General features: G+C 44.7%; 1 protein-coding gene across 1 annotated transcript in view; it reads left to right on the top strand.

The window, feature by feature from the left end:
* Positions 1 to 12262: 12262 nt before the first annotated feature.
* NEMP2 (nuclear envelope integral membrane protein 2) overlaps positions 12263 to 25063 on the top strand; it is a 29543-nt gene continuing 16742 nt past the window's right edge. Inside the window, exon 1 of the mRNA XM_074966867.1 lies at positions 12263 to 12472. Coding sequence (XP_074822968.1) covers positions 12394 to 12472 — 79 coding nt within the window. The 5' untranslated portion in view covers positions 12263 to 12393. The remainder of the gene's footprint in view (positions 12473 to 25063) is intronic.

Genomic DNA, 25063 nt, shown 5'->3' with positions numbered 1-25063 from the left:
AGACATATTTTAATGGCCCACTACTAATAAGATGCTTTAGAAAACATTGGACTAATTCTGACCTTAATCATTACTATTTAAATCAGGAATAATTCCAATTAAGTTACAGGAGAATATATAATGAGATCAGAATCAGACTCAGCATGTTCCCAGCATTAGCATGGGCATATCCACCTGCAGAATATTTTTACACCATAGGCCTGATCCTGTATTGCTTATGACCCAAACTTCCCACTGAGGTCAATAAAAAATGTGGGTGTTCTATGAATGTGGGATCAGGTCTCAGGGATCTACAAAAATCAGAAGCCAAGCAAAATAAAAGGGGCCATATTATCCACACCAGCCTACTTAAAGAAACTTCAGAATCCTTCCCCCTTTCACTTGGATACATGCTAAGAGATGACAACCAAACACTCCTCACCTCATACCTATGATATAATTGGAAACCAGATATTTTGACACATTGTTTTTCAAATGTGCAGTTGGCCTGAACATAAGTATTTGGCAATTAGGTTAAATATGCAAAGAGTTAAGAGAAAAACACAGGGCATAAGAGAATACAAAGAACATGATCCATTTGCCTAATCAGTAAAAAGCGACACTTTACTAGCCTTTCAAAAATCATTTCTATTGTTCAGTTCCAAACTGAACCACACCATGCATTATGAAAGATATCTAGAGTACTTACATTTTTGAAGTAGTAAATATTCCTAACAGTGCAGAATCTGGCCCTCTATCTATTAAATGTCAAGCATAGAAATTAGCATAAAACTACTGTAACAAGTAGCTCTACCTATTTTCTTGTAGATCATTTTTTCTCCCACAAAACAACCCACCATTTTTTGTCTGAAAAATATTTCAAACTAATGCACTTCTGAAAAGGCAGTTAGAGAATAACAAAATACTGTGAAATGGCTCTTCTGCCTATTTTTAACTCTGAGAACTCATTTAGATCAAATATAAAAAGACACCATAGTGTACTTGGTTATAAACTGTATTATGTGCAAGGGCACTTACCAAGCGTGAATGATTTGTATTGTCAGAATAAACATTCAACAGAATACACCAAAGCATGTGATGCTGTTTAAAGGGAAATAAAGTAGCTCTCAATTCCAAATTAATAAAGGCAAAGACAGAAGTGTGCTTAAGCACATACAGATACTGTGCTATTTTGATTACATGGGGCAAGCTAAAAGCAGAAAGGCTGTCTGTTTTGCCATTTTCTCTTGCTTTTCTATGAAGCCAAATATTAAGTACTTGGGTTACAAATCTCCTCTCACAGTCAATCCCACTTCCTTTGACATTCACCTCCTACGAATGACACACAATCCAACACCCACCTGCCAGCCCTGAGAAAAAAAGAATAGCTGTAGATCTAACAAACCTGCACAACTGGCTCCAGCCAAAAAGATAAAACATTCTGTAAATGCAAACAAATTATATCATTCACTGATGTCAAAAGAGAAAAGGTGGAGGAAGGTGAAAAAAAGAGGAAATGACCAAAGAGCCCTTAGTCATCTTGACTTCATGTAGAGATTTCAACTGAGTGTTGACATTAGAATCCTCTACTAGCTTTAAAGTGCTGTGCAATAGGCTATAAAATACATTTTAACAAATCATGGCATCATAGTAGTTGGGAATGGACAGATTTATCAAATCCATCCTGCAAAGGCAGTTTATACTCGTCATCAGCCCCATAACAGAGAACATTTCAGATTTTAAAATTTTATTAAAGCTTATATTAAAATTATCTAACACACGGATTAATGAAAAAGTTTCTATTCATCTGGGTATAACGCTTAAATTATCCAAAAGTAGCAAGTTTCGTTTTAAAAGTCATAAAATGCATATAGTTCATAATCTCCAATATCCCAAATTAAGGATCTTAACCGAAAGGTCAAGAAGAAGAGACGCTGGCGGAATGGCTGGGGTCTTTGAGGGAGAGTTAAAGGGGAATTCAGTGTTATACCAAAAATTGTATTAATTTTTCAAACAGGGAGTTTCAATATTGGGTGATGTAACATAGCATTATGGAAGTTTCAGATGGGAAAAAAAAACCTCATTGTGTCCAACTGCTGCAGGTCCCTGATAGAGGATGAACCAGACACTAAAACTGATGCTACATTTTATTGGGTGCGTGCCCGCTGTTTGTTACTTGAGTTTCCCATCAGGGATTATTGTGGGATCCCCAGTTGCTTCAGAGGATCATATAACAGCAGTGTGTCCAGGGTAACTTAATCTTATCTTCATCTGGGCCAGAGGATTCTGAAAAGCAACAGTGAAAACTAAAAAGAAAAGGAGTACTTGTAGAGACTAACCAATTTATTTGAGCATAAGCTTTCGTGAGCTACAGCTCTCTTCATCGGATGCATAAAGTGGAAAGTACAGTGAGGAGATTTTATATACACACAGACCATGAAAAAATATACATGGTAAGGAGAGTGATCACTTAAGATGAGCTATTACCAGCAGGAGAGTGGGGTGGGGGGAGAGAAAACCTTTTGAAGTGATAATTAAGGTGGGCCATTTCCAGCACATTTCCAGGAGTTAACAAGAACGTCTGAGGAACAGTGGGGGGGAGGGGGGGAAGGGGGGGGAGGAATAAACAAGGGGAAATAGTTTCACTTAGTATAATGACTCAACCACTCCCAGTCTCTATACAAGCCTAAGTTAATTGTATCCAATTTGCAAATTAATTCCAATTCAGCAGTCTCTCGTTGGAGTCTTTTTTCAAAGTTTTTTTGTTGAAGGATAGTCACTTTGAGATCAGAAATCGAGTGACCAGAGAGATTGAAGTGTTCTCCGACTGGTTTATGAATGTTATAATTCTTGACATCTGATTTGTGTCCATTTATTCTTTTACGTAGAGACTGTCCAGTTTGACCAATGTACATGGCAGAGGGGCATTGCTGGCACATGATGGCATATATCACATTGGTAGATGTGCAGGTGAACGAGCCTCTGATAGTGTGGCTGATGTGATTAGGCCCTATGATGGTGTCCCCTGAATAGATATGTGGGCACAGTTGGCAACGGGCTTTGTTGCAAGGATAGGTTCCTAGGTTAGTGGTTCTGTTGTGTGGTGTGTGGTTGCTGGTGAGCGTTTGCTTCAGGTTTGGGGGCTGTCTGTAGGCAAGGACTGGCCTGTCTCCCAAGATTTGTGAGAGTGATGGGTCATCCTTCAGGATAGGTTGTAGATCCTTGATAATACGTTGGAGAGGTTTTAGTTGGGGGCTGAAGGTGACGGCTAGTGGCGTTCTGTTATTTTCTTTGTTGGGCCTGTCCTGTAGTAGGTGACTTCTGGGTACTCTTCTGGCTCTGTCAATCTGTTTCTTCACTTCAGCAGGTGGGTATTGTAGTTGTAAGAATGCTTGATAGAGATCTTGTAGGTGTTTGTCTCTGTCTGAGGGGTTGGAGCAAATGCAGTTGTATCGTAGAGCTTGGCTGTAGACAATGGATTGTGTGGTTTCTGGGGAGTTTTCACCCTGCTGCAGCTTGGGAAAGCCATGAGAAGCAACCACGACTCAGGAGACATCATGGGACAGCACTGCACTGGTTTATATTTGGTTCCCAGTTGGAAGGTTCTCTTTGTCAACCACAAGAGATAAAACTCACTTTTTTCATAATAAAAGCTTAAATGCTGAAGAAATTGATGGTTCTCACCTTGGAAATCTTCCAACTCACCATGACATCTTAGGTTTTTTATGCCACACCTTAGGATCCTCTCTACTCACTACTGAAGGGCAGTCTTCTGCTACTATTTAACAGCACACCGCACACAGTTAAGGACTGGAAGTGTATCTAACTGGAATTGTACAGGGAGTGTATTGAATCAGAACAGAATGGTCCAAATTGGAATGTGTCCAAGATACCAGTGTTAACAATACTGCAAAATGTACCACAGAAATTTTAGTCACCACAGATAGTCTAACTTTCTAGTTTCTTTTACCATGTCTATCACTGTGGTATCTGAGCTCCTGATGCCACAGCCTTGACTTTGATTTTATATCTCATCAAAAAGAGAGCACAAGGTCTTCCTACACTGATGCAGTATTTGGCTCAGTACTGGCCGAGAGTCTACCGAATCATCAACATCATTGCCTGCAACATATAAATTTTCTCTAGCTGTCTCCCAACCAAATACTAATCCTGCTCAGTCCTACTTACCTTATAAGGTATGGTGAGGGAACATCTTCAGCTAGTATGGCTGAAACCAGTAAATAACTTCCCCCCTTTTTTTCATATCATATTTGTAAATAAACGAGGGCTGCATATGGGTGGGGAAATTGTATGCAGGGCCATGAATGTAGGGCTGGGGCAGGGGGTTGGGTTGCAGGAGGAAGTGCAGGGTGTGGGAGGGGATGCGGTGTGCAGAAGGGGCTCAGGGCAAGGAGTTGGGGTGCAGGAGGGGTGCAGAGTGTGGGAGGGGGCTCAGGGCAGGGGGTTGGGGTGTGAAAGGGGGCTCAAAGCAGGCGGTTAGGGGGCTCAGGGCTGGAGTTCGGGGCACGGGCTCTGGCCTGGTGCCGCTTACCTCGAGCGGCTCCGGGGTGGCAGTGGTGCACAGAGGAGCTAAGGCAGGCTCCCTGCCCTGCCCTGGCCCCGTGCTGCTCCCGGAAGTGGCCAGCATGTCCGGTAGTGGCTCCTGGGGGTGGGGTGGGACAGACAGCTCCACCGCGCGCTGTCCTCACCTGTGGGGACCACCCCAGAAGCTCCCATTGGCCCTGGTTCCCCGTTCCTGGGGAGCGAGGGAAGCGCATGGAGCCCTCTGCCCCCGCTCCCCCAGGGGCCGCAGGGACGTGGTGCCGGGTGCTTCCGGGAGTGGCGCGGGGCCGGAGCAGGCAGAGAGCCTGCCTTAGCCCGCTGTGCCATGGGGCTGGCAATCCCGCAGGCCAGATTGAAAGCCCTGATGGGCTGGATCCGGCCCCCAGGCCGTAGTTTGCCCTCCCCTGAGCTACGGCAACATTACAACTGAGGTCAAACACCCTGAAAATAAGAGTTGGAAATAGTGACATCCTTAACTGTAACAACACTAGCAGACACCACCATAACAACAGAATTATAACCTCTTTTATCAAGGTTTCAGAGAAACAGCCGTGTTAGTCTGTATTCGTAAAAAGAAAAAAGAAAAGGAGTACTTGTGGCACCTTAGAGACTAACCAGTTTATTTGAGCATGAGCTTTCGTGAGCTACAGCTCACTTCATATGCATCCGATGAAGTGAGCTGTAGCTCACGAAAGCTCATGCTCAAATAAACTGGTTAGTCTCTAAGGTGCCACAAGTACTCCTTTTCTTTTATCAAGGAATACTTAGTATGGTAGAACACTGTCTAATAGATATTGTACCTTGCTTGATTGAATATGTTCTCCTTGGAAAGGTTTCTAATAGTTTCAAACAGAGTGTGGTCCCCTAAAGCTACATTTTACTTCCGTTTCATACTGACTGACTGTAACCCTAAGACAGTTATTGAAAGATAACTAGCAGTGACGTGCAAAGAGCTCTAGGAATGAACATGCAAAGGCAGAAAATTGAACACAGATCTGCTCTCTCAGAAAAAAAAAAAAGTCAAAAAGGTTAACATAGAATATCTCAAATAAAAAATCTGAGAATGATTCCTTTAATAAATGTTGCTATTAACAAACCAGTTCTGTTAATAAATATAACTGAGAGGTGACATATTTATAGGAACTGATTCATTACATGAATAAACATAACTAACATGTCCAACATTTCAGCCATGACTTCAGTTGCGACAGAGAGGCTGGTAAAGGCAATCTTACAAGTATCCAAATTGGATAAAGACCGCTGAAGAAACAAAATTGTTGGTGGCTCCTTTCTTTACAGTCTGAAGTTCATGCTTAGTAAATCAAAGATATTGCACATTGTACCTAATGTAAACTATTTTGGGCCATATTCACCACTGCCTTGCAGCTTGCAAGGTATAATCCACATTTATGTCTGTGCTGAGTGAGTGCAAAGTGGGTGTAAAAGGCTACCAAATCAGAATGACAGTGCTTAGCCACCCACTTGGCACAGGTGTAAATGACTAGACAAGGTGCAAGGCAGTGGGCAGGCCTTGTACATGTTAAAAAAAGCCAAGATGAAAAACAATATTGTCCATGAAGGAAAAGGGTTAGCTATTCAAGGGTCGGATCCAATTCTCATTGAATGCAATGGACTTCCCACAGTGACTCCAGTGGGAATTGGATCAGGTGCTAAATAATCTAGATTTTTAAAAAAAAGAAGATGACCATCTGGCACACATATTAATTGTGCAGTGACAAAAAAAAGTATGAAGTCTGACAAAGCAGAATGTAAAGGACAAATAAAGGATCGGCTATAAAATTAGACATTAGTAATGCCAAAAAGTCATATTCATACTTATTGATTTTCACAGTATATGATAAAAGAAAACACTTTACAGACACATAAACAAATCCTCAAACATCCTTCTTGTTCTCCAGCCACATCCTCACATCTTGCCCTTATTTGCAGATGACTTGCAAAGCAAGAGAGAAGACTAGCACACTTGTGGTGGAGAACTCAGGCTGCATCTGACCTAGCAAAGGTTTTGATAAGTCAGACTAAACATTCTTTAGAAGTCCCTGGAGTCCAGTCAGAGAGACTGATCCCCCCTTGTCTCCCAAGACATCCACACACTTCCCTGTTCTAGCACTCTGAACCATCTCTGTTCTCTCTATCTCACTACCCCAATTAAAATCCTATAAGGAGAAACAGCAGACTTTGAACACGGGAAATCTGAGGTAAAGGTGTCTAGGGGGTGTGGGCCAGAAGGGGTAGGCAGGGCTGGGGATAACCCTGGCAACATGCCAGGCTTTTTTAGTGGTATTTACTAGTTGTATTCAGAGAAGCGCTGTGTTAATTTTGCTTTGTAATTTACCAATCGAGCCTTTAGTATCGTAAGAGTAAATTAACAATGGGGGACAAAACTCTTTTTTTTTCTTTGCTGTATAATACTTTAAATTGAAGAGAATCCCATATAGGTTAGAAGGAAGTGTGAAGTTTCATTTCTTGGGAACAGATATACATTTATTTTCTTTTTTTCCCCCTTTTCTTTGTTAGTCTTAAAAATGGTAATAGAACATTCAGGGGTGTTTGCAGTATCATAATCCGAGGAGTCCTTTAAGATTATGTAATATGAATATACTGTTATGAAGCTGTTCAATTGATCAAGTTGATCGTGGGGGCTGGAACAGGCCAATTCCTACAGACTACCCATATAGTTAATTGGTGTTTGGTTCTTGTATCACACCCATGACCATTTGAAGTGCCCTACAAATCTCTTAAAAGGAGCACAAGATCTGTGTCTGTGTGAATTTCTAGGTCACTTTTATTTATTGAGTAAGCTTTTATTTGTCATGGTGCATAGATGTTTTATTTGAATCCTGTCAGGTCAATTTTGCATTGTTGTGATCCCATAGTTTACAATTTGTGAATTCAGAAACTGAGTGATGCCATTGCTGTACAAAAGAGTACATTAAATACAAAAGAAAAGAAAAGCGTATTGGAGGCAAAATCCAAAAGGCTAAGGCACTGAATGAGTAAGGGAAAATAAGGCAAGAAGAGGCTGTATAAATATATTAGGAGGAAAAGGAAAGCGTAGATCCATTCACTTAATGGAGAAGGAGAGGAAATAATGAATGACACACAGAATGCTGAGTTGTTCAGTGTGCTTTTTTGAGGCTTCAGTCTTCACTGAAAATCTTGATTGTGACCAGATACTTAACAATGTGGGAAGGATCTCAGATCAAAATAGGGAAAGAACAAGTTTAAAGAATATTTAGATAAGTTAAATGTATGTAAATTGACAGAGCCAGATGAAATTCACCTTTGAGTACTTAAGAAACTAGCCAAAGCAATCTCTGAATCTTGAGCAATTGTCTTTGGGAGCTAATGGAGGAAGGGTGAGGTACCAGAGGGCCAGAGAACGGCAAACATAGTAGCTAACTTCAAAAAGGGGGAAAACCAGAGCTGGGCAATTATAGACACATCAGCTTAACTTTGATACCCAGAAAGATACTGGGACAATCAGTTTATTGTAACCTAAAGGGTAATAAGGAGATGAGTAGTAGTCAACATGGATTTATCAAGAACAAATAATGTCAAACCAAACTTATTTTCTTCTTTGATAAATTAACTGACCTAGCGGATAGAGAGGAAGCAATAAATAGGACAAATACAGTCTTTAGTAAGGCATTTCACCCTGTCCCATATGACAGTCTCATAAACAAATTAGGGAAATGAAATTTAGATGGAAATATTATAAGATAGGTGCATAACTGGTTCAAAGGCTATTTCCAAAGAGTAGATATCAATGGCTTTCTGTCAAACTGGGGGATATATGTTTCTCTTGGGTCCACACTATTCAGTATTTTCATTAACGACTTTGATAGAGTGGAGAGTATGCTTATGAATCTGTTGTTGTGATGTTTAAACCATTTCTTTGCCTGAAATGTTGCAAATTAGTATTTGGTGTGTAGTTCATGACAAGATGACAGGGTGCTGCTAATCAAACTATTATGTAAGAACACAGGCTATCAGATCTCGGTGTGTTAATCTCTAATAACAAACACGTGTTATCTCATTGCTGTATATGTTGGTACCACTCACCATTCCAGGGGGAATTCTGCACCACTGCGCACGTGCATAATTAATGAGCCAGACATTTTTAATTTTTTGCGTAGAAAAAAAGCTTCTGCCGGAAAGTTGCTTCAGTCCTGCCTTTTGCCCACCAGAGAGTGCTATGGTGCTAGAACAGGGGGAAGGGGGGTTGAGCATTGGCCTGCTAAACCCAGGATTATGAGTTCAATCCTTGAAGGGGCCATATAGGGATCTGGGGCAAAAATTGGGGATTGGTCCTGCTTTGAGCAGGGGGTTAGACTAGATGACCTCCTGAGGTCCCTTCCAACCCTGATATTCTATGATTCTGCTGTGGCTGTGAAGGAGGCAAAGAAAAGTTTCTTTGTCTACACCATAGCATCTGCGAAATCTCACTTAGGAGATTGCTTCTGGGGGACAGAGGGCCTGGTTAATCTGTGCTGTCTCAGTTTGTTTCTTTCCAAAGAGAGTTGTGTGGAACCAGACCAAACTTTTGTGTCTGGAGAGGAAAGGAGAGAGTGTGCAGAGTAACAGATTGAGAAGACAAATACTAAATCCTCTATGCTTGAGTTTTGGCTGGTTTCTCAAACTGAGGTGCTAAAATGGTGGAAACACCTCATGCCAGCTCCTGTGCTTTGGACCCAAGCCTAATCCTATTTTGGCTCTTGAAGACCAATTGAGAAGAATTGAGTCCACTGTTGGTGAAGATTGTCAACATTTCTTTGGGGAGGACAGAGTGGTGGTGACGTGCCTCCAGGAACTTTTGTATTTGACATTGACCATGTGGTCCATTATTACCCAATATGTGATCTGTTTTTAACATGAGTAATGTTAAGAATTTGCAGAATCAGGCTCTAAGAAGACCAAACACAGATGAGGGGAGGGAAATAGAACATAACATACAAGCAAATGACCCAATCCTGTAAATACTTACACACTTTAATGGGAGCTAACATGTGAACTCTTCACAACTTCAATGGGACTACTCATGAGAGTAGTTAAGCATGTGTGCAGGGCCTTACACTGTAAAATCTTTGGTGCAAATTCTTTGATTCTTTCGTATACGTTTTAAAAGCACCTAATGAAACAGATACCTGAATAGGGCTTTTTGGTACTAATACATTATCAATGATAAATAATGAATACCCCATATTTCTTTTTTAAAAATGCATTTAACACATACGGAAACTGAGATATAGAGATAGAACCAAATCCTGTTGATGCCCTGTCCTGTGCTTTAACTACAGGATCATGTATGCACCTGATTCTGCTCCACTAAAGTAGGGTTGCCAGGTGTCCGTTGTTTGACCAGAACACCTGGTCAAAAAAGGGACCCTGGCAGCTCCGGTCAACACTGCTGACCGGGCCATTAAAAGTCCAGTCAGCAGCGCTGTAGAGCTAAGGCAGGCTAGTCCCTACCTGTCCTGACACAGTGATGCGCTCCAGGAAGCGACCAGCAGGTCCGGCTCCTAGCCGGGGGGGAGGGGTTGCACGGGGCTCCGCATGCTGCCCGAACCCCCCCAAACCCGAAGCCCGCTCCTCCACCCCAAACCCCTCATCCCCAGCCCCACCCCAGAGCCCGCACCCCCAGCCCAGAGTCCGTACCCCCTCCTGCACCCCAATCCCGTGCCTCAACCTGCAGCCCCCTCCCACACTCTGAATCCCTCGGCCCTACCCCCCAGCTTGGAGCCCCCTCCTGCTTCCTAAACCCCTCACCCCCAGCCCCATCCCAGAGCCTGCACCCCCAGCAGGAGCCCTCACCCCCTCCCGCACCCCAACTCCCTGCCCCAGCCTGGAGCCCCCTCCCACACCCTGAACCCCTCATTTCTGGCCCCACCCCAGATCCCGCAGCCACAGTTAGAGCCCTCACCCCCTCCTACACCCTACCCCCTTCCCCAGCCCAGTGAAAGTGAGTGAAGGTGGGGAAGAGCGAGCCACCGAGGGAGGGGGAATGTAGTGAGTGGGGGCCAGGGCCTCAGGGAAGGGGCAGGGCTAGGGTGTTCGGCTTTGTGTGATTAGAAAGTTGGCAACCCTACACTAAAGTCAAAAAGAGTTTTGCCATTGGCTTCACTGGGAGCAGCATCAGGCCCTATCTGAAGACTAGCCAGGAGGCAGAGAAGACTCCTGAGAAATAACTATTCTGTTTTCATGCAAGTGTCGCTATCACTGGGGAAAAAAAAAGAGGAAGAAATTCAAACTATGACGTATAAAACAGAATAGCCCCTAAACAGAATGTTTTTCAAAGTTTTCCCTAAAGTATCATCTGCTCTTTAACCTCCTTATTACTACACTGTCTAAAGTTTAAAATACATTTAGCTCAGAGACTTCTTGCAAATTATTCCAATTCAAATCCAACTGTTTCCCAATGTATCAAAACAAAGTTAAATAACAAAACTAGAGTTAAATAACAAACAGTGGGACAGAAATATTAAAAGATTAAGACAAGAAAAGATATGTAATTGGGTGAGACTGAAGTAAACGGACAGTTGAGGAGACAAAGCCTGTTCCAGATGATAATAGCTGCAAAGAAAGTGGGTCTCATTTCAACAGTGATGAGACTCTCTCAAAAAAGACAGAGAGGAAGCCAGTGCTAAAACTGTGGAAAAAGGGAAGAAGATAGACAAGGTCTATGTGCTGCTATAGCACCATAGCATAGACACTTCCGACATTGATGGAAGGGGTTTGTCCATTGTTGCAGTTAATCGACCGCTCCACGAGGTGGTAACTAGGTTGACCGAAGAATTCTCCCACTGACCTAGCCCAGTCTACACCAGGAGTTAGGTCAACCTAACTATGGCAGACAAGGCACAACATCTTTTACAGCCTGAGCAATGTAACTAGGTCCATCTAATTTCTGAGTATAGCCCAGGTTTGAGAAAGGCAGGAGCAACTTGTTAGATGATTTTAAACATAAGGAAGGAATTTTAGACTAGATCCTGAAATAAATAGGAAGCTGTGGACTGGAGCAAACCAGGAAATTCAGCAGACACATATAGATCTTCTGTTGAACAAAGCTGAGATGGATCAAACCCAGAACATCACATTCAAACCCTTCCAACTCCAGGGCATTAGGATCTGTTCTGAACACAGATCTAGGGTCGTCGGTCCTTCAGAGATGTCCTGGAGTCTCCAGGAATTAAAGATTAATTTTTAATTAAAGACTGTCACGGGATGAAACCTCCAGGAATACATCCAACTAAAAATGGCAGCCCCAGCCAGATCCAAAGCCAACAGGGCCCTATTTTCTCCCTCGGCTGTGACCAAAACCTCAGGTGAGCAGCAGGGGAGAATTCAGCCCGGCCACATGATTCACACCCTAGCCCCAGTCTGCGCCTGCTCTGGAGGGACCTTAAACAGCGTCTGGGCCACTACTGTGAGGCGCAAAGCTTTAAACGTTTCCCACCCACAGCAGCTGCAGAGACCTCTCTCCTCAGAGGCACCCCGGGCACACTGGGTCCCCCGCGAGGAACAGGGGAGCGCGATCTGCCGCTGAGGCAGCTCCCGGGGACGGGGAGTCCCAGCAGCCGCCCTGCTCCAGCCGCGCGACCCCTCGCCCGCCTCGGCCCGCGCGCCTCCCCCCCTCGCCCTGCCCCAGAGGCGGGGCCGCGGGGCCGCCCCCTCCAGACCCAGCCAGCCGATCGCCTCGGCCCGGCCTTCCGCTGCCGCCATTCTCCGCAGCCAGGCGGAGAGTCAGGCCCCGCGGCGCCGGCCCATCCATCGGCCCGGGCTCGTGGCGTCTCGGCTGCCGGCTCCAGTTCCGACGCGCCCTTTCAAACGATGCAGCCCGCGGGCTCCCCGCTGCGGCTCCTCTTCCTCCTCTCGCTGGCCAAGGCAAGCGGGGCGGCGGCGGGAACAGGTAACGCCTGAGGCGGCCGCCCCGTGGCCGTGCGGGGTGTCTTCAGACTTTCCCGCGGAGCCGCCCCTGGGCCGACGCGGGGTTCTGCAAAGCCCCAGGCTCTGGCCTGTGGCCCCTCTCCAGGGAGCGCGATCCGCCTGGCGCGCGAGCCCGGCCGAGGCGACCAGAAGGTGGCAGCTGGTCGTTTGGCCGCTTTATGTTATTTCCTGATCTGTAGAGCAGGGGTACCAGGGATCCACGGGGTTTGAGCTCAGGGATTCTGCAAAGGTGACTGGGACGTACCCCAGGACAAAAGCTGCGAGAGAAACTTTTAGTTTCTGTATACAGATCTCTGTGAAGCAGGGTTTTGGTGATTTCCCCCTCTTTTTTTCAGACCACAAGGGTTTTATGAAACGAAACACAACCCGCGCTCGGTGATTTACTTAGTCAATATAGGTTTCAGAGTAGCAGCTGTGTTAGTCTGTATCTGCAAAAAGAAAAGGAGGATTTGTGGCACCTTAGAGACTAACCAATTTATTTGAGCATAAGCTTTCGTGAGCTACAGCTCACTTCGTCGGATAGTCATTCTTCAAAGGTAAAAAGACACACATTGTTGGAAAGGAAAAATGGGCAGTTCTGTAAATAAAATGTAATAATGGAGTTTCCTCTCCACTCTTAGCTCTTTGAGCATCACACTTTTTTTATCTGCCCTTAGATGTACCCTAGCCAACTGATTTCCATTTTCACCACTGAACCAATTACACAGTTTTGACCAAACCAGTGTAACTGTAAAAAGACACATGGACTCAGTTGGGCAGGAGTCCTGGCCTTTGACTCATTAAAGGCCCCAGGAGAATTGTCTGCCTTCTAACTTCTGGAGACTTTCCACTTGTCTGTTCTTGATCTCTCCCACCTACTTTCACAAAGTGACCCAAGATTTATTCAGCCTTTTAGCGACGGATATTGTCATTGTCACAGAGCCTTTTGGTTTACAGGTTTCAGAGTGGTAGCTGTGTTACTCTGTATCGGGGGGAAAAAACCAAACAAACAAAAACCCGAGGAGTACTTGTGGCACCTTAGAGACTAACAAATTTATTTGGGCATAAGCTTTCGTGGGCCAAAACCCACTTCATCGGATGCATGCAGTGGAAAATACAGTAGCAAGATATATATACACAGAGAACATGAAAAAATTGTAAGGAGACTAATCAATTAAGGTGAGCTATTATCAGCAGGAGAAAAAAAAACTTTAGTGATAATCAGGATGGCCCATTTCAAACAGGTTTCAGAGTAGCAGCCATGTTAGTCTGTATCCGCAAAAAGAATAGGAGTACTTGTGGCACCTTAGAGACTAACAAGAAGGTGTGAGTAACAGTAGGGGAAAAATTAGCATGGGGAAATAGTTTTTACTTTTTGTAATGACCCGTCCACTCCCAGTCTTTATTCAAGTCTAATTTAATGGTATCCATTGGCCAAAGCGGACAATCTCTATGCAAAAGAATAAATGGATACAAATCAGAAGTCAGGAATTATAACATTCAAAAACCAGTTGGAGAACACTTCAACCTCCCTGGTCACTCAATTTCAGACCTAAAAGTTGCAATTCTCCAACAAAAAAATTTCAAAAACAGACTCCAACGAGAAACTGCAGAATTGGAATTAATTTTCAAACTGGACACCATTAAAGCTGGAAGTTGAAGCTAGACAAATTCAAACTGAAAATAAGGCATACATTTTTGACAATGAAAGTACTTAACCACTGGAACCATTTCCCAAGGGTTGTGGTGGATTCTCCATCACTGACTATTTTAAAATCAAGATTGGGTGTTTTACTATAAGATCTGCTGTAGGAATTATTTGGGGGAAGTTTTCTGTCTTGTGTTGTACAGGAGGTCAGGTTAGATGATCACAGTGGTGCCTTCTGGCCTGGGAATCTATGAATCTATTTGATTCTGCCTAGGTGAGCTGCATGGTACACTGCCACTGTTCATACAATAGCTCCCATAAAATGGGTGCTGATAGTGGCAGTATTTAAAGAAACAGGAAAATGCAATACTTCCTTACTTGACTCATTCCTAGCTCCTCCTTTCTGAACACTCAGTTTGCAATACACAAGACACTTGTTGCGCTGCATCCGAGAGTGCTAAAGGAGTTGGCAGATGTGATAGCAGAGCCGTTGGCCATTATCTTTGAAAACTCATGGCGATTGGGGGAGGTCCTGGATGACTAGAAAGGCTAATGTAGTGCCCATCTTTTAAAAAGGGAAGGAGGAGGATCTGGGGAACTACAGGCCAATCAGCCTCACCTCAGTCCCTGGAAAAATCATGGAGCAGGTCCTCAAGGAATCAATTCTGAAGCACTTAGAGGAGAGGAAAGTGATCAGGAACAGTCAGCATGGATTCACCAAGGGCAAGTCATGCCTGACTAATCTATTGCCTTCTATGATGAGATAACTGGCTCTGTGGATGAGGGGAAAGCAGTGGACATGTTATTCCTTAACTTTAGCAAAGCTGCTGATATGGTCTCCCACAGTATTCTTGTCAGCAAGTTAAAGAAGTATGGGCTGGATGAATGGACTATAAGGTGGATAGAAAGCTGGCTAGATCGTCGGGCTCAATGGGTAGTGATCAATGGCTCCATGTCTAGTTGGCAACTGGTATCAAGCGGAGTGCCCCAAGGGTCGATCCTGGGGCCAGTTTTGTTCAATATCTTCATTAATGATCTGGAGAATGGCGTGGACCGCACCCTCAGCAAGTTTGCAGATGACATTAAACTGGGAGGAGTGGTAGGTATGCTGGAGGGTAGGGATAGGATACAGAGGGACCTAGACAAATTAGAGGATTGGGCCAAAAGAAATCTGATGAGGTTCAACAAGGACAAGTGCAGAGTCCTGCACTTAGGACGGAAGAATCCCATGCACCGCTACAGCCTAGGGACTGAATGGCTAGGCAGCAGTTCTGCAGCAAAGGACCTAGGGGTTACAGTGGACGAGAAGCTGGATTTGAGTCAACAGTGTGCCCTTGTTGCCAAGAAGGCTAACAGCATTTTGGGCTGTATAAGTAGGGGCATTGCCAGCAGATCGAGGGACGTGATCGTTCCCCTCTATTCGACATTGGTGAGGCCTCATCTGGAGTACTGTGTCCAGTTTTGGGCCCCACACTACAAGAAGGATGTGAAAAATCGGAAAGCGTCCAGTGGAGGGCAACAAAAATGATTAATTTCAGAGTAGCAGCCGTGTTAGTCTGTATTTGCAAAAAGAAAAGGAGTACTTGTGGCATCTTAGAGACTAACAAATTTATTTGAGCATAAGCTTTCGTGAGCTACAGCTCACTTCATTGGATGCATTCAGTCCACTTTTTAAAAATGATTAGGGGACTGGAACACATGACTTATGAGGAGAGGCTGAGGGAACTGGGATTGTTTAGTCTGCGGAAGAGAAGACTGAGGGGGGATTTGATAGCTGCTTTCAACTCCCTGAAAGGGGGTTCCAAAGAGGATGGATCTAGACTGCTCTCAGTGGTAGCAGACGACAGAACAAGGAGTAATGGTCTCAAGTTGCAGTGGGGGCAGTTTAGGTTGGATATTAGGAAAAACGTTTTCACTAGGATGTGGTGAAGCACTGGAATGCGTTACCTAGGGAGGTGATGGAATCTCCTTCCTTGGAAGTTTTTAAGGTCATGCTTGACAATGGGATGGGATGATTTAGTTGGGGATTGGTCCTGCTTTGAGCAGGGGGTTGGACTAGATGATCTCCTGAGGTCCCTTCCAACCCTGATATTCTATGATTCTATGACACTGGAACTTTTTGGAACCTGTAGTGAACGAATCAAAGAGCTTGTTATTCCTGAAACAGGATTTCAAGGGAAACTGTCTACTTGAAATCTAACCAATTAAAAAAAAGAGTTAAAACGGTTGCAGGTACCACACCTGTCCCAGAGTTCCATGTCTATTTTTGTGATTTTGCAATCACATTTTCCTATATTTAATAATACTTTAGCTCCCTTGTTGCTGTGTGCGCCCACTTAAACGCAAGGGGCAGCTGACTATTAACTGATTGAACAGGGAAAACCATGAAAATTCCTGTAAATAAAGTGCTGTCAAATGCACAAGGTAAACACCCTGGAAAAAAGAAAAATATTTGCCCCCTCCTCATCTTTTTACAGTTACAATAATCCAAGATCTTTCTTGTAATAGTAGATAAAACCAGTTCACACAGAAGTGTGATTTTTAAGGTGATGGTGTCCCTTCCATTCTCCCTGTAGTCTGGTTCATGATAGCTGAGGCAGAGTGTATCTTTCATCAAAGAGGACTATGATAGTGAGTGGGACTATTGAGATTCCAGTTGCAGCACTGATGTATAGTTCAAGAGGCATTTTACCAGCTTGTTTCCTTATTTCTTGCACTGAAGGTCTCTGCCCTTGGTTCTGTTTTAGGTTTCTACAGTTGATCCTGATTCTCTCCACAGATCGTAATCTCTCACATTTGGACAGTTCCCTTCCCTTCCTTGCCTCAGGTTCAGTCCTGTTTCTCCTAATGGTGAAGTCACTTGTTCAAAGGGATCTTCCTCTTGGAACTCAGTTGGTTTATAGTTACCCCAGATGTCACTCTCATGGAGTTGAGGGCATACTCAAAGTGGAAGATGGCTTGGTACGTTGGTTTTCTTCAGAGAGAACATGGATATTGATATGTTAATGCTTAGGGTGGCACTGATAAGAAAACATCTACTAGCTCTCTGGGAATAACTAGCAGGGAAACCAGTTCTAATCTGAATAGAAAGTTTATTGTAATCACTTAACAAACAGGGCAGCACCCTCAGCTCTTGCTTCTGGAAGGAATCCAAACTACCTTTTGCCTGGGCAGGCAGAAATCTCCCTGCCCTAAGAACCTGTTACCTGGCATGGAAGATAAATTACCTGCAGACAGTCTAAGGAGAGAATGAAGTTCCCTTACTACTGGGTTCACCTCACTTTTAGCCAGTAGTGGTGCCCATTCATGAATCTGTTTTTGACACCAGTAAGTAACAAATTCCGCAGATAATATAGCAAGTACCAGGATCCTCTACTGAGCCAGTTGGATTCCTTTGTGATTCCCTTTTCCACTGTTGTCCTTTATTCGTCCATCCCCCCCAGTGCTTCATAAAATAGTTCAAATGTTCTGGCCCGACTAAAGAGCCATATTCACTCTTTCATGATCCAGGAGGGTTTGGTTTATGGGTTTGTATATGGACAGTTAGTGACCATTCTCTCCAGACCCCAAATCTGTTACCAGCTTTGCCAGTTACTTTGGGGTATGCTCATTTATTAGGGTTACTCTTCTGGGGTGCGGGAGGGTTCTGGACTTCTATCAATGTACTGCTTGTGTTACTTGTGTTCTCATACAGAGCTCTACTTCTCCCTACTGAAAGTTCCCTCCCAATGGAGTTATCCTGCAGGACCTAGGTTCCCCAGATGGGTTCTTCCAGCCCCAGAATTAGATAAACACACACACAGCGCATCTGAGAGGACCGGGTTAATCAGCACTTCCAAGCTGCCACCCTCATATGTCCCAGGTTCAGCACGTCTGTCATAACCATACAGCTAAAGGTAGCCTATATTCCTATGCTGCTGGGGGAAGACTTGGCCAACCATGTGAAGCTAGCCAAGAGGGTGGGAATGGTCACCCGCAGCCAGGCTAAGCGAGCTGTCACACCTAGTTCTGTTCCTGAGCCTTCAACAAGGGCCTAGTCTATGTTACCAGAGACCCAGACTGAGGTGGTGGAACCGGACACCATGCCAGTGTCTGCAACAGCAGTAGTGGATCCAGTCGCAGAGACCCAGCCAGAGCCAGTCCCAAAACCGGAAGTGGTGGAGCAACCAGTACCAGAACCATTGCCAGCACTGAGTTCAGCATTTGCAACCCCGTCTACAGCTCCAATACCAGAGGGCACCACTGAGCCTGCACTGGCAGCAGCAGATAACCCTACACAAGAGGCTCAGCCAGAGCGTGAAATACCACATAGTTCACCAGTGGAGAGCGGTTCACAGTCAATGGAAACAGCCCCATCACCTTCATCGCTTCCAGAGGGACCAAGCCCAGGTCTACAATCCAGTGAGGAACTGATGTCTCCAGCATCAAGGGAACAGTTCCAGGCCGAATAGGAAGCAGATGAAAGCCTCCAGGGAGCTTGGACAGCGGCACAAAGCAACCCACCGCCTCTCAGCTCTTCTAATCGATCCCAGTTTGTTGTAGAAAGAGGAGTTTTATACAAGGAAACTCTTTCTGGTGGGCACCAGTAAGACTGCCATCCTCAGAGACAGTTGGTAGTTCCAACTAAGTACCGGGGAAAGCTCTTGAGCTTAGCCCACCATCTTCCCTGGGGCCATGCTGGGGTGAACCGGACCAAAGACTGTTTGGGGAGGTCCTTCCACTGGGAGGGAATGGGCAAGGGTGTTTCTACTTATGTCCAGTCTCGTGAGGTGTGCCAAAGAGTGGGATAACCCCAAGACCGGGTCAAAGCCCCTCTCCAGCCACTCCCCATAATTGAGGTCCCATTTCAGCAAGTAGCTGTGGATATTCTGGGTCCTTTTCCGAAAAAGACACCCAGAGGAAAGCAGTACATACTGACTTTCATGGATTTTGCCACCCGATGGCCAGAAGCAGGAGCTCTAAGCAACACCAGGGCTAAAAGTGAGTGCCAGGCATTAACAGACATTTTTGCCAGGATAGGTTGGCCCTCTGACATCCTTACAGATTCGGGAACTAATTTCCTGGCAGGAACCATGAAAAGCCTTTGGGAAGCTCATGGGGTGAACCACTTGGTTGCCACCCCTTACCATCATCAAACAAATGGCCTGGTGGAGAAGTTTAATGGAACTTTGAGGGCCATGATAGGTAAATTCGTAAACAATTGGGACCTAGTGTTGCAGCAGTTGCTCTTTGCCTACAGGGCTGTACCACAACCCAGTTTAGGGTTTTCACCATTTGAACTTTTGTATGGCCATGAGGTTAAGGGGCCATTACAGTTGGTGAAACAGCAATGGGAGGGATTTACACCTTCTCCAGAAACTAACGGTCTGGACTTTGTAAACAACCTACAAAACACCCTCCGAACCTCTTTAGCTCTTGCTAGAGAAAACCTAAAAGATGCTCAGGAAGAGCAAAAGGCCTAGTATTATAAACATGCCAGAGAACGTTCCTTTAAAGTAGAGGTCTTGGTCATGGTCTTGAAGGTGCTCCAGGCCCATAAAATGGAAGTGCCTTGGGAAGGGCCATTTACGGTCCACGAGCGCCTGGGAGCTGTTAACTATCTCATAGCATCCCCCACCTCAAACCTAAAGTCTACGGTGTACCATGTTAATTCTCTAAAGCCCTTTTATTCCAGAGAATTAAAGGTTTGTCAGTTTACAGCCCAGGAAACAGATGACACTGAGTGGCCTGAAGGTGTCTACTACAAAGGGAAAAGCGATGGTGGTGTGGAAGAGGTGAACCTCTCCATGACCCTTGGGCATATGCAGCGACAGCAGATCAAGGAGCTGTGCACTAGCTATGCGCCGACATTCTCAGCCACCCCAGGATGGACCGAACGGGCATGTCACTCACTTCATTGACACAGGTAGTGCTCACCCAATTAGAGCCCAACCGTACTGGGTGTCTCCTCAAGCCAAAACTGCTATAGAACGGGAGATCCATGCTACAGATGGGTGTAATCTGCCCCTCTAACAGTGCATGGGCATCTCCAGTGGTTCTAGTTCCCAAACCAGATGGGGAGATACGCTTTTGCGTGGACTACATAAGCTAAATGCTGTAACTCGCCCAGACAACTATCCAATGCCACACACAGATGAGCTATTGGAGAAACTGGGACGTGCCCAGTTCATCTCTACCTTAGACTTAACCAAGGGGTACTGGCAAGTACCACTGAATGAATCCACTGAGAAAAGGTCGGCTTTCATCACACATGTAGGGCTGTATGAATTTAATGTTCTCCTTTTCGGGCTGCAAAATGCACCCGCCACTTTCCAAAAACTTGTAGATAGTCTCCGAGCAGGATTGGCAGAATCTGCAGTCGCCTACCTTGATGATGTGGCCATCTTTTCTGATTCATGGGCAGAACACCTGGAGCATCTGCAAAAAGTCTTCGAGCGCATAATGGCGGCAGGGCTAACTGTTAAGGTTAAAAAGTGTCAAATGGGCCTAAGCAGAGTGACTTACCTTGGACACCAGGTGGGTCAAGGAACTATCAACCCCCTACAGGCCAAAGTGAATGCTATCCAAAAGTGGCCTGTCCCACAGTCAAAGAAGCAGGTCCAATCCTTCTTAGGCTTGGCCAGATATTACAGGCGATTTGTACCGCACTACAGACAAATTGCCGCCCTACTGACAAACCTAATCAAAAAGAAACAGCCAAATGCAGTTCAGTGGACTGAAGAGTGTCAGAAGGCTTTTAATCAGCTTAAAGCGACACGCTGTCTGACCCTGTGCTAAGGGCCCCAGACTTTGACAAACCGTTCCTAGTAACCACAGATGCGTCTGAGCATGGTGTGGGAGCAGTTTTAATGCAGGAAGGACCGGATCAAGAATTCCATTCTGTAGTGTTTCTCAGCAAGAAGCTGTCTGAGAGGGAAAGCAACTGGTCAGTCAGTGAAAAAGAATGTTACGCCATTGTGCACGCTCTGGAAAAGCTACGTCCATACGTTTGGGGATGGCGTTTCCACGTGCAAACAGACCATGCTGCTCTGAAGTAGCTTCATACCATCAAGAACAATAACAAAAATCTTCTTCGGTGGAGTTTAGCTCTCCAAGATTTTGATTTTGAAATACAACACATTTCAGGAGCTTCTAACAAAGTGACTGATGCACTCTCCCGTGAAAGTTTCCCAGAATCAACTGGTTAAAATAGTCCTTGAAATGTGGAAAATATTGTTAATCTTTATATAATCAGTAGTATATCTAGAGGTGCATGTGTCTTACTAACTTTGTTTTCTCCTAAAGCTCCAGGAAGAAATCACAGCCAGTGTGGTACAGGCTGTCCAGCACCATCTGTGATTTGGGGGGTGTCAAGGTTCCTTCCCCACTCTGAACTCTAGGGTACAGGCGTGGGGACATGCATGAAAACCTCCTAAGCTTACTTTTACCAGCTTAGGTTAAAACTTCCCCAAGGTACAAACTATTTTACCTTTTGCCCTTGGATTTTCGCTGCCACCACGAAATGTCTAACCGGGTTTATTATTGGGAAAGAGTTGTTTGGAAATGTCTTTCCCCCCAAAATCCTCACCAAAACCTTGCACCCCCCTTCCTGGGGAAGGTTTGATAAAAATCCTCACCAATTTGCATAGGTGACCACAGACCCAAGCCCTTGGATCTTAAGAACAATGAAAAAAAGCGTTCAGTTTCTTACAAGAAGAATTTTAATAGAAGAAAAAGTAAAAAGAATCACCTCTGTAAAATCAGGATGGTAAATACCTTACAGGGTAATTAGATTCAAAACATAGAGAATCCCTCTAGGCAAAACCTTAAGTTACAAAAAGACACAAAGACAGGAATATCCATTCTATTCAGCACAGCTTATTTTCTCAGCCATTTAAAGAAATCATAATCTAACGCATATCTAGCTAGATTACTTACTAAGTTCTAAGACTCCATTCCTGTTCTGTCCCCGGCAAAAGCATCACACAGACAGACTGAGACCCTTTGTTTCTCCCTCCCCCCAGCTTTTGAAAGTATCTTGTCGTCTCATTGGTCATTTTGGTCAGGTGCCAGCGAGGTTATCCTAGCTTCTTAACCCTCTACAGGTGAAAGGGTTTTTCCTCTGGCCAGGAGGGATTTTAAAGGTGTTTACCCTTCCCTTTATAGTTATGGCAGGGGGCGTGTCATAACCACACAGCTAAGGGTAGCCTGGAATTCCTCCTTACCTGTAAGGGGTTAAGAAGCTCAAATAACCTGGTTGGCATCTGACCAAAAGGACCAATGGGGAAAGAAGATACTTTCAAATATTGTGGGGGGGAAGGCTTTGTTTTTGTGTGTTCTCTTGGGAAGCATAGACGCATCAGGTCAGAAAACTCCTCCTATAAACCATCCTAAAAGTTTCTCATATTACAAAAATTGTAAGTAAAAGCCAGGCAAGGCGTGTTAGATTATCTTTTGTTTTGCTTGTGAATTTTTCCTTTGCTGGAGGGAAGTTTATTCCTGTTTTTTGTAACTTTGAAACTAAACCTAGAGGAAGTTCTGCTGTGTTTTTGAATCTTTTGTTACCCTGTAAAGTTATTTTCCATCTTGATTTTACAGCGGTGATTTTTACCTTTTTTTAAAATAAAATCCTTCTTTTAAGAACCTGACTGATTTCTCTGTTGTCCTAAGACCCAGGGGTTTGGGTTTGTGATCACTTTGTAACCAACTGGTTAGGATATTATTCTCAAGGCTCCCCAGGAAAGGGGGTGTAAGGGCTTGGGGGGGCTATTTTGGGGAATAGGAACTCCAAGGGGTCCTTTCCCTGATTCTTTGTTAAATCACTTGGTGATGGCAGCGTACCCTCCAAGGGCAAAGAATTTGTGCCTTGGGGAAGTTTTAACCTAAGCTGGTAGAAATAAGCTTAGGGCGTCTTTCCTGCGGGTCCCCACATCTGTACCCCAGAGTTCAGAGTGGGGAGGGAACCCTGGCAATGTCTCTATCCCCACTGTCACGTTACAGTTGTTCTTGTAGTAACTTACTTGATGAGCAAACCCCACAGGATTTTTGGGCGCTGCAGGGATCTTTTAGCTTAGGTACGAGGAGTGTTGCTGCAAAGCGAATGAGGAAACCAAAAAACACCCACGGGGGGTAGGGGTGGGGGTGGAAGGGAAGAGAGAGAGAGAAGCAACCAGCTTAATCATGAAAGTTATTTATTGCCAGGTAATAACCATAGGGGAGCCAAACAAACAAAACAGTTATAATATTAAATCTAACTTAAACTTGATTATAAAAGTCAGGTTTAGAAAACTAGAACTGATCACACAAGTCAGGGTCAGAAGGCTATACATAGAGAGAGAGAGAGCTGGGTTCTCACCATTCCATGAAGCTTGAATTGATCAGGGGTCCCAGGTGGTGGTGGTAGCTGATGGTCCAGAGTGCTGGAGACAAGCAGAGCCCCCAGCGTGATCAGTCAGGAGAAGATGAAGTCCCAATGGAACTGATGCAGATTTTGGCTCCAGGCATCAGAACACTTACTTGAGCATGGATAGGGGTTTTTGAAGAGAAAAAACAATAGTTCAAGGGAGGACACCTAGATTTGTTTATGTATAAACAAGGGAGAATACCAAAGTTGTTTTATTCAGGCTAGACATGGGAGCTGATCATTCCTGGTTTTGGGCAGTGTTCCTTGGAGGGAGCTGACAGTGCAGCTAGGGAGCTTCACTATTTTGCATACCAATGAAGGATTTATTACTAGAATTGGTCTGATACCTACTGAGCTAGGTGTGTGCATGTGTGGGTTCATTAACATCTGGAGCAGAGATCCCCCATCATGCAGTGCTTCCCTGTTTTTCTGGTCCCAGAGTTCTGTGCGGTTCTTGCCTTGGAATCTCTGTTTTCCATTCTGTATGCTCATGGAGATTCCTCCTTGTCCCATCCTCGATGCAAATGAGGCTCGGGGAGTTTCCTTAATTCTGTCTTCCTTATCCCAAGGGTTTAGGTATGTCTCCCATTGCCTTTTCATTGCTTTTTGTAAGTCTTTCTTCTGATGCAGATTTGGTTCAAGCAGAGGCTGGGGTGGAGGGGGTGTCTTTCATGTACTGTGCCCTGGTTCCCCAAGAACACAAAGCTGCTAGATAACAAGTCCCCCCGTTGATGGGATGCTTGCGACAAGCGAGTATCCCCATCACATTCTTTCTCCATGGTACCGGCTCTGATCTTCAATCCATTGCAGCTGCCGCATCAGTTGCTGGATCCAGCAAACCAGTAGAATCAGACCAATTGCTAGTATAATTTGGAAACTGATTATCACCACAATGGGGTGAAGCGTGATATTTAAAAGACCTGTTGCACCGGGGCTCCACCCAAGCAAAGTCTCCCACCAGGAGTGATGACCCTGTGTTTTTAACTGTAGCTACAAGTCTAGTGATCTCCTGGTTGAGGTGTTGAATCTCGAGTTTGCCATTCTCCCCCAAAGTTTGGAGCTTCTACAGCTCAGTTTGTAAGGAGGGATGAGTTAATAGTCTCTTAATGGCAGTGAGACCCATTCCCAGTGAAATTGGGGAAATCTCCTTGTAGAGCTCAGGATAGGCTTTCAAGTGTTGTACAGTCCATATAGGCACAGTAAACTTAATATCACAACTAACAATAGTGGTTACATTACAGAAACAGCGATTAACGTAAGGCACCAGGGGTTGAATCCAATGTCCATTAATCAGTACAATATTACATTTCGTTCTTACACACACACATGCTTTACCAACACAGATAACAACAGACCCCTCTTCCTGGATAACATCGAAGGAACAGTGAGACCTATTCCCCGGTTTTGGGAAGAAGGATTCATCATGTTCCTCCAATGCTTGGTCTTCACAGATATAGCCCAAACCTTCTTTTCTCCTACACCCTTTACGTTTACTGTATTCCTCACTTTATCTTTCTGCCAGGCCCAAGTGTTAGGATCTCTGG

This window comes from Natator depressus, chromosome 11 (genome assembly GCF_965152275.1).
Source record: "Natator depressus isolate rNatDep1 chromosome 11, rNatDep2.hap1, whole genome shotgun sequence".
NCBI lineage: Eukaryota > Metazoa > Chordata > Testudines > Cheloniidae > Natator > Natator depressus.
The sequence above is the reverse complement of the archived record's forward strand: the minus strand, read 5'-3'. Positions and strand labels throughout refer to the sequence as shown.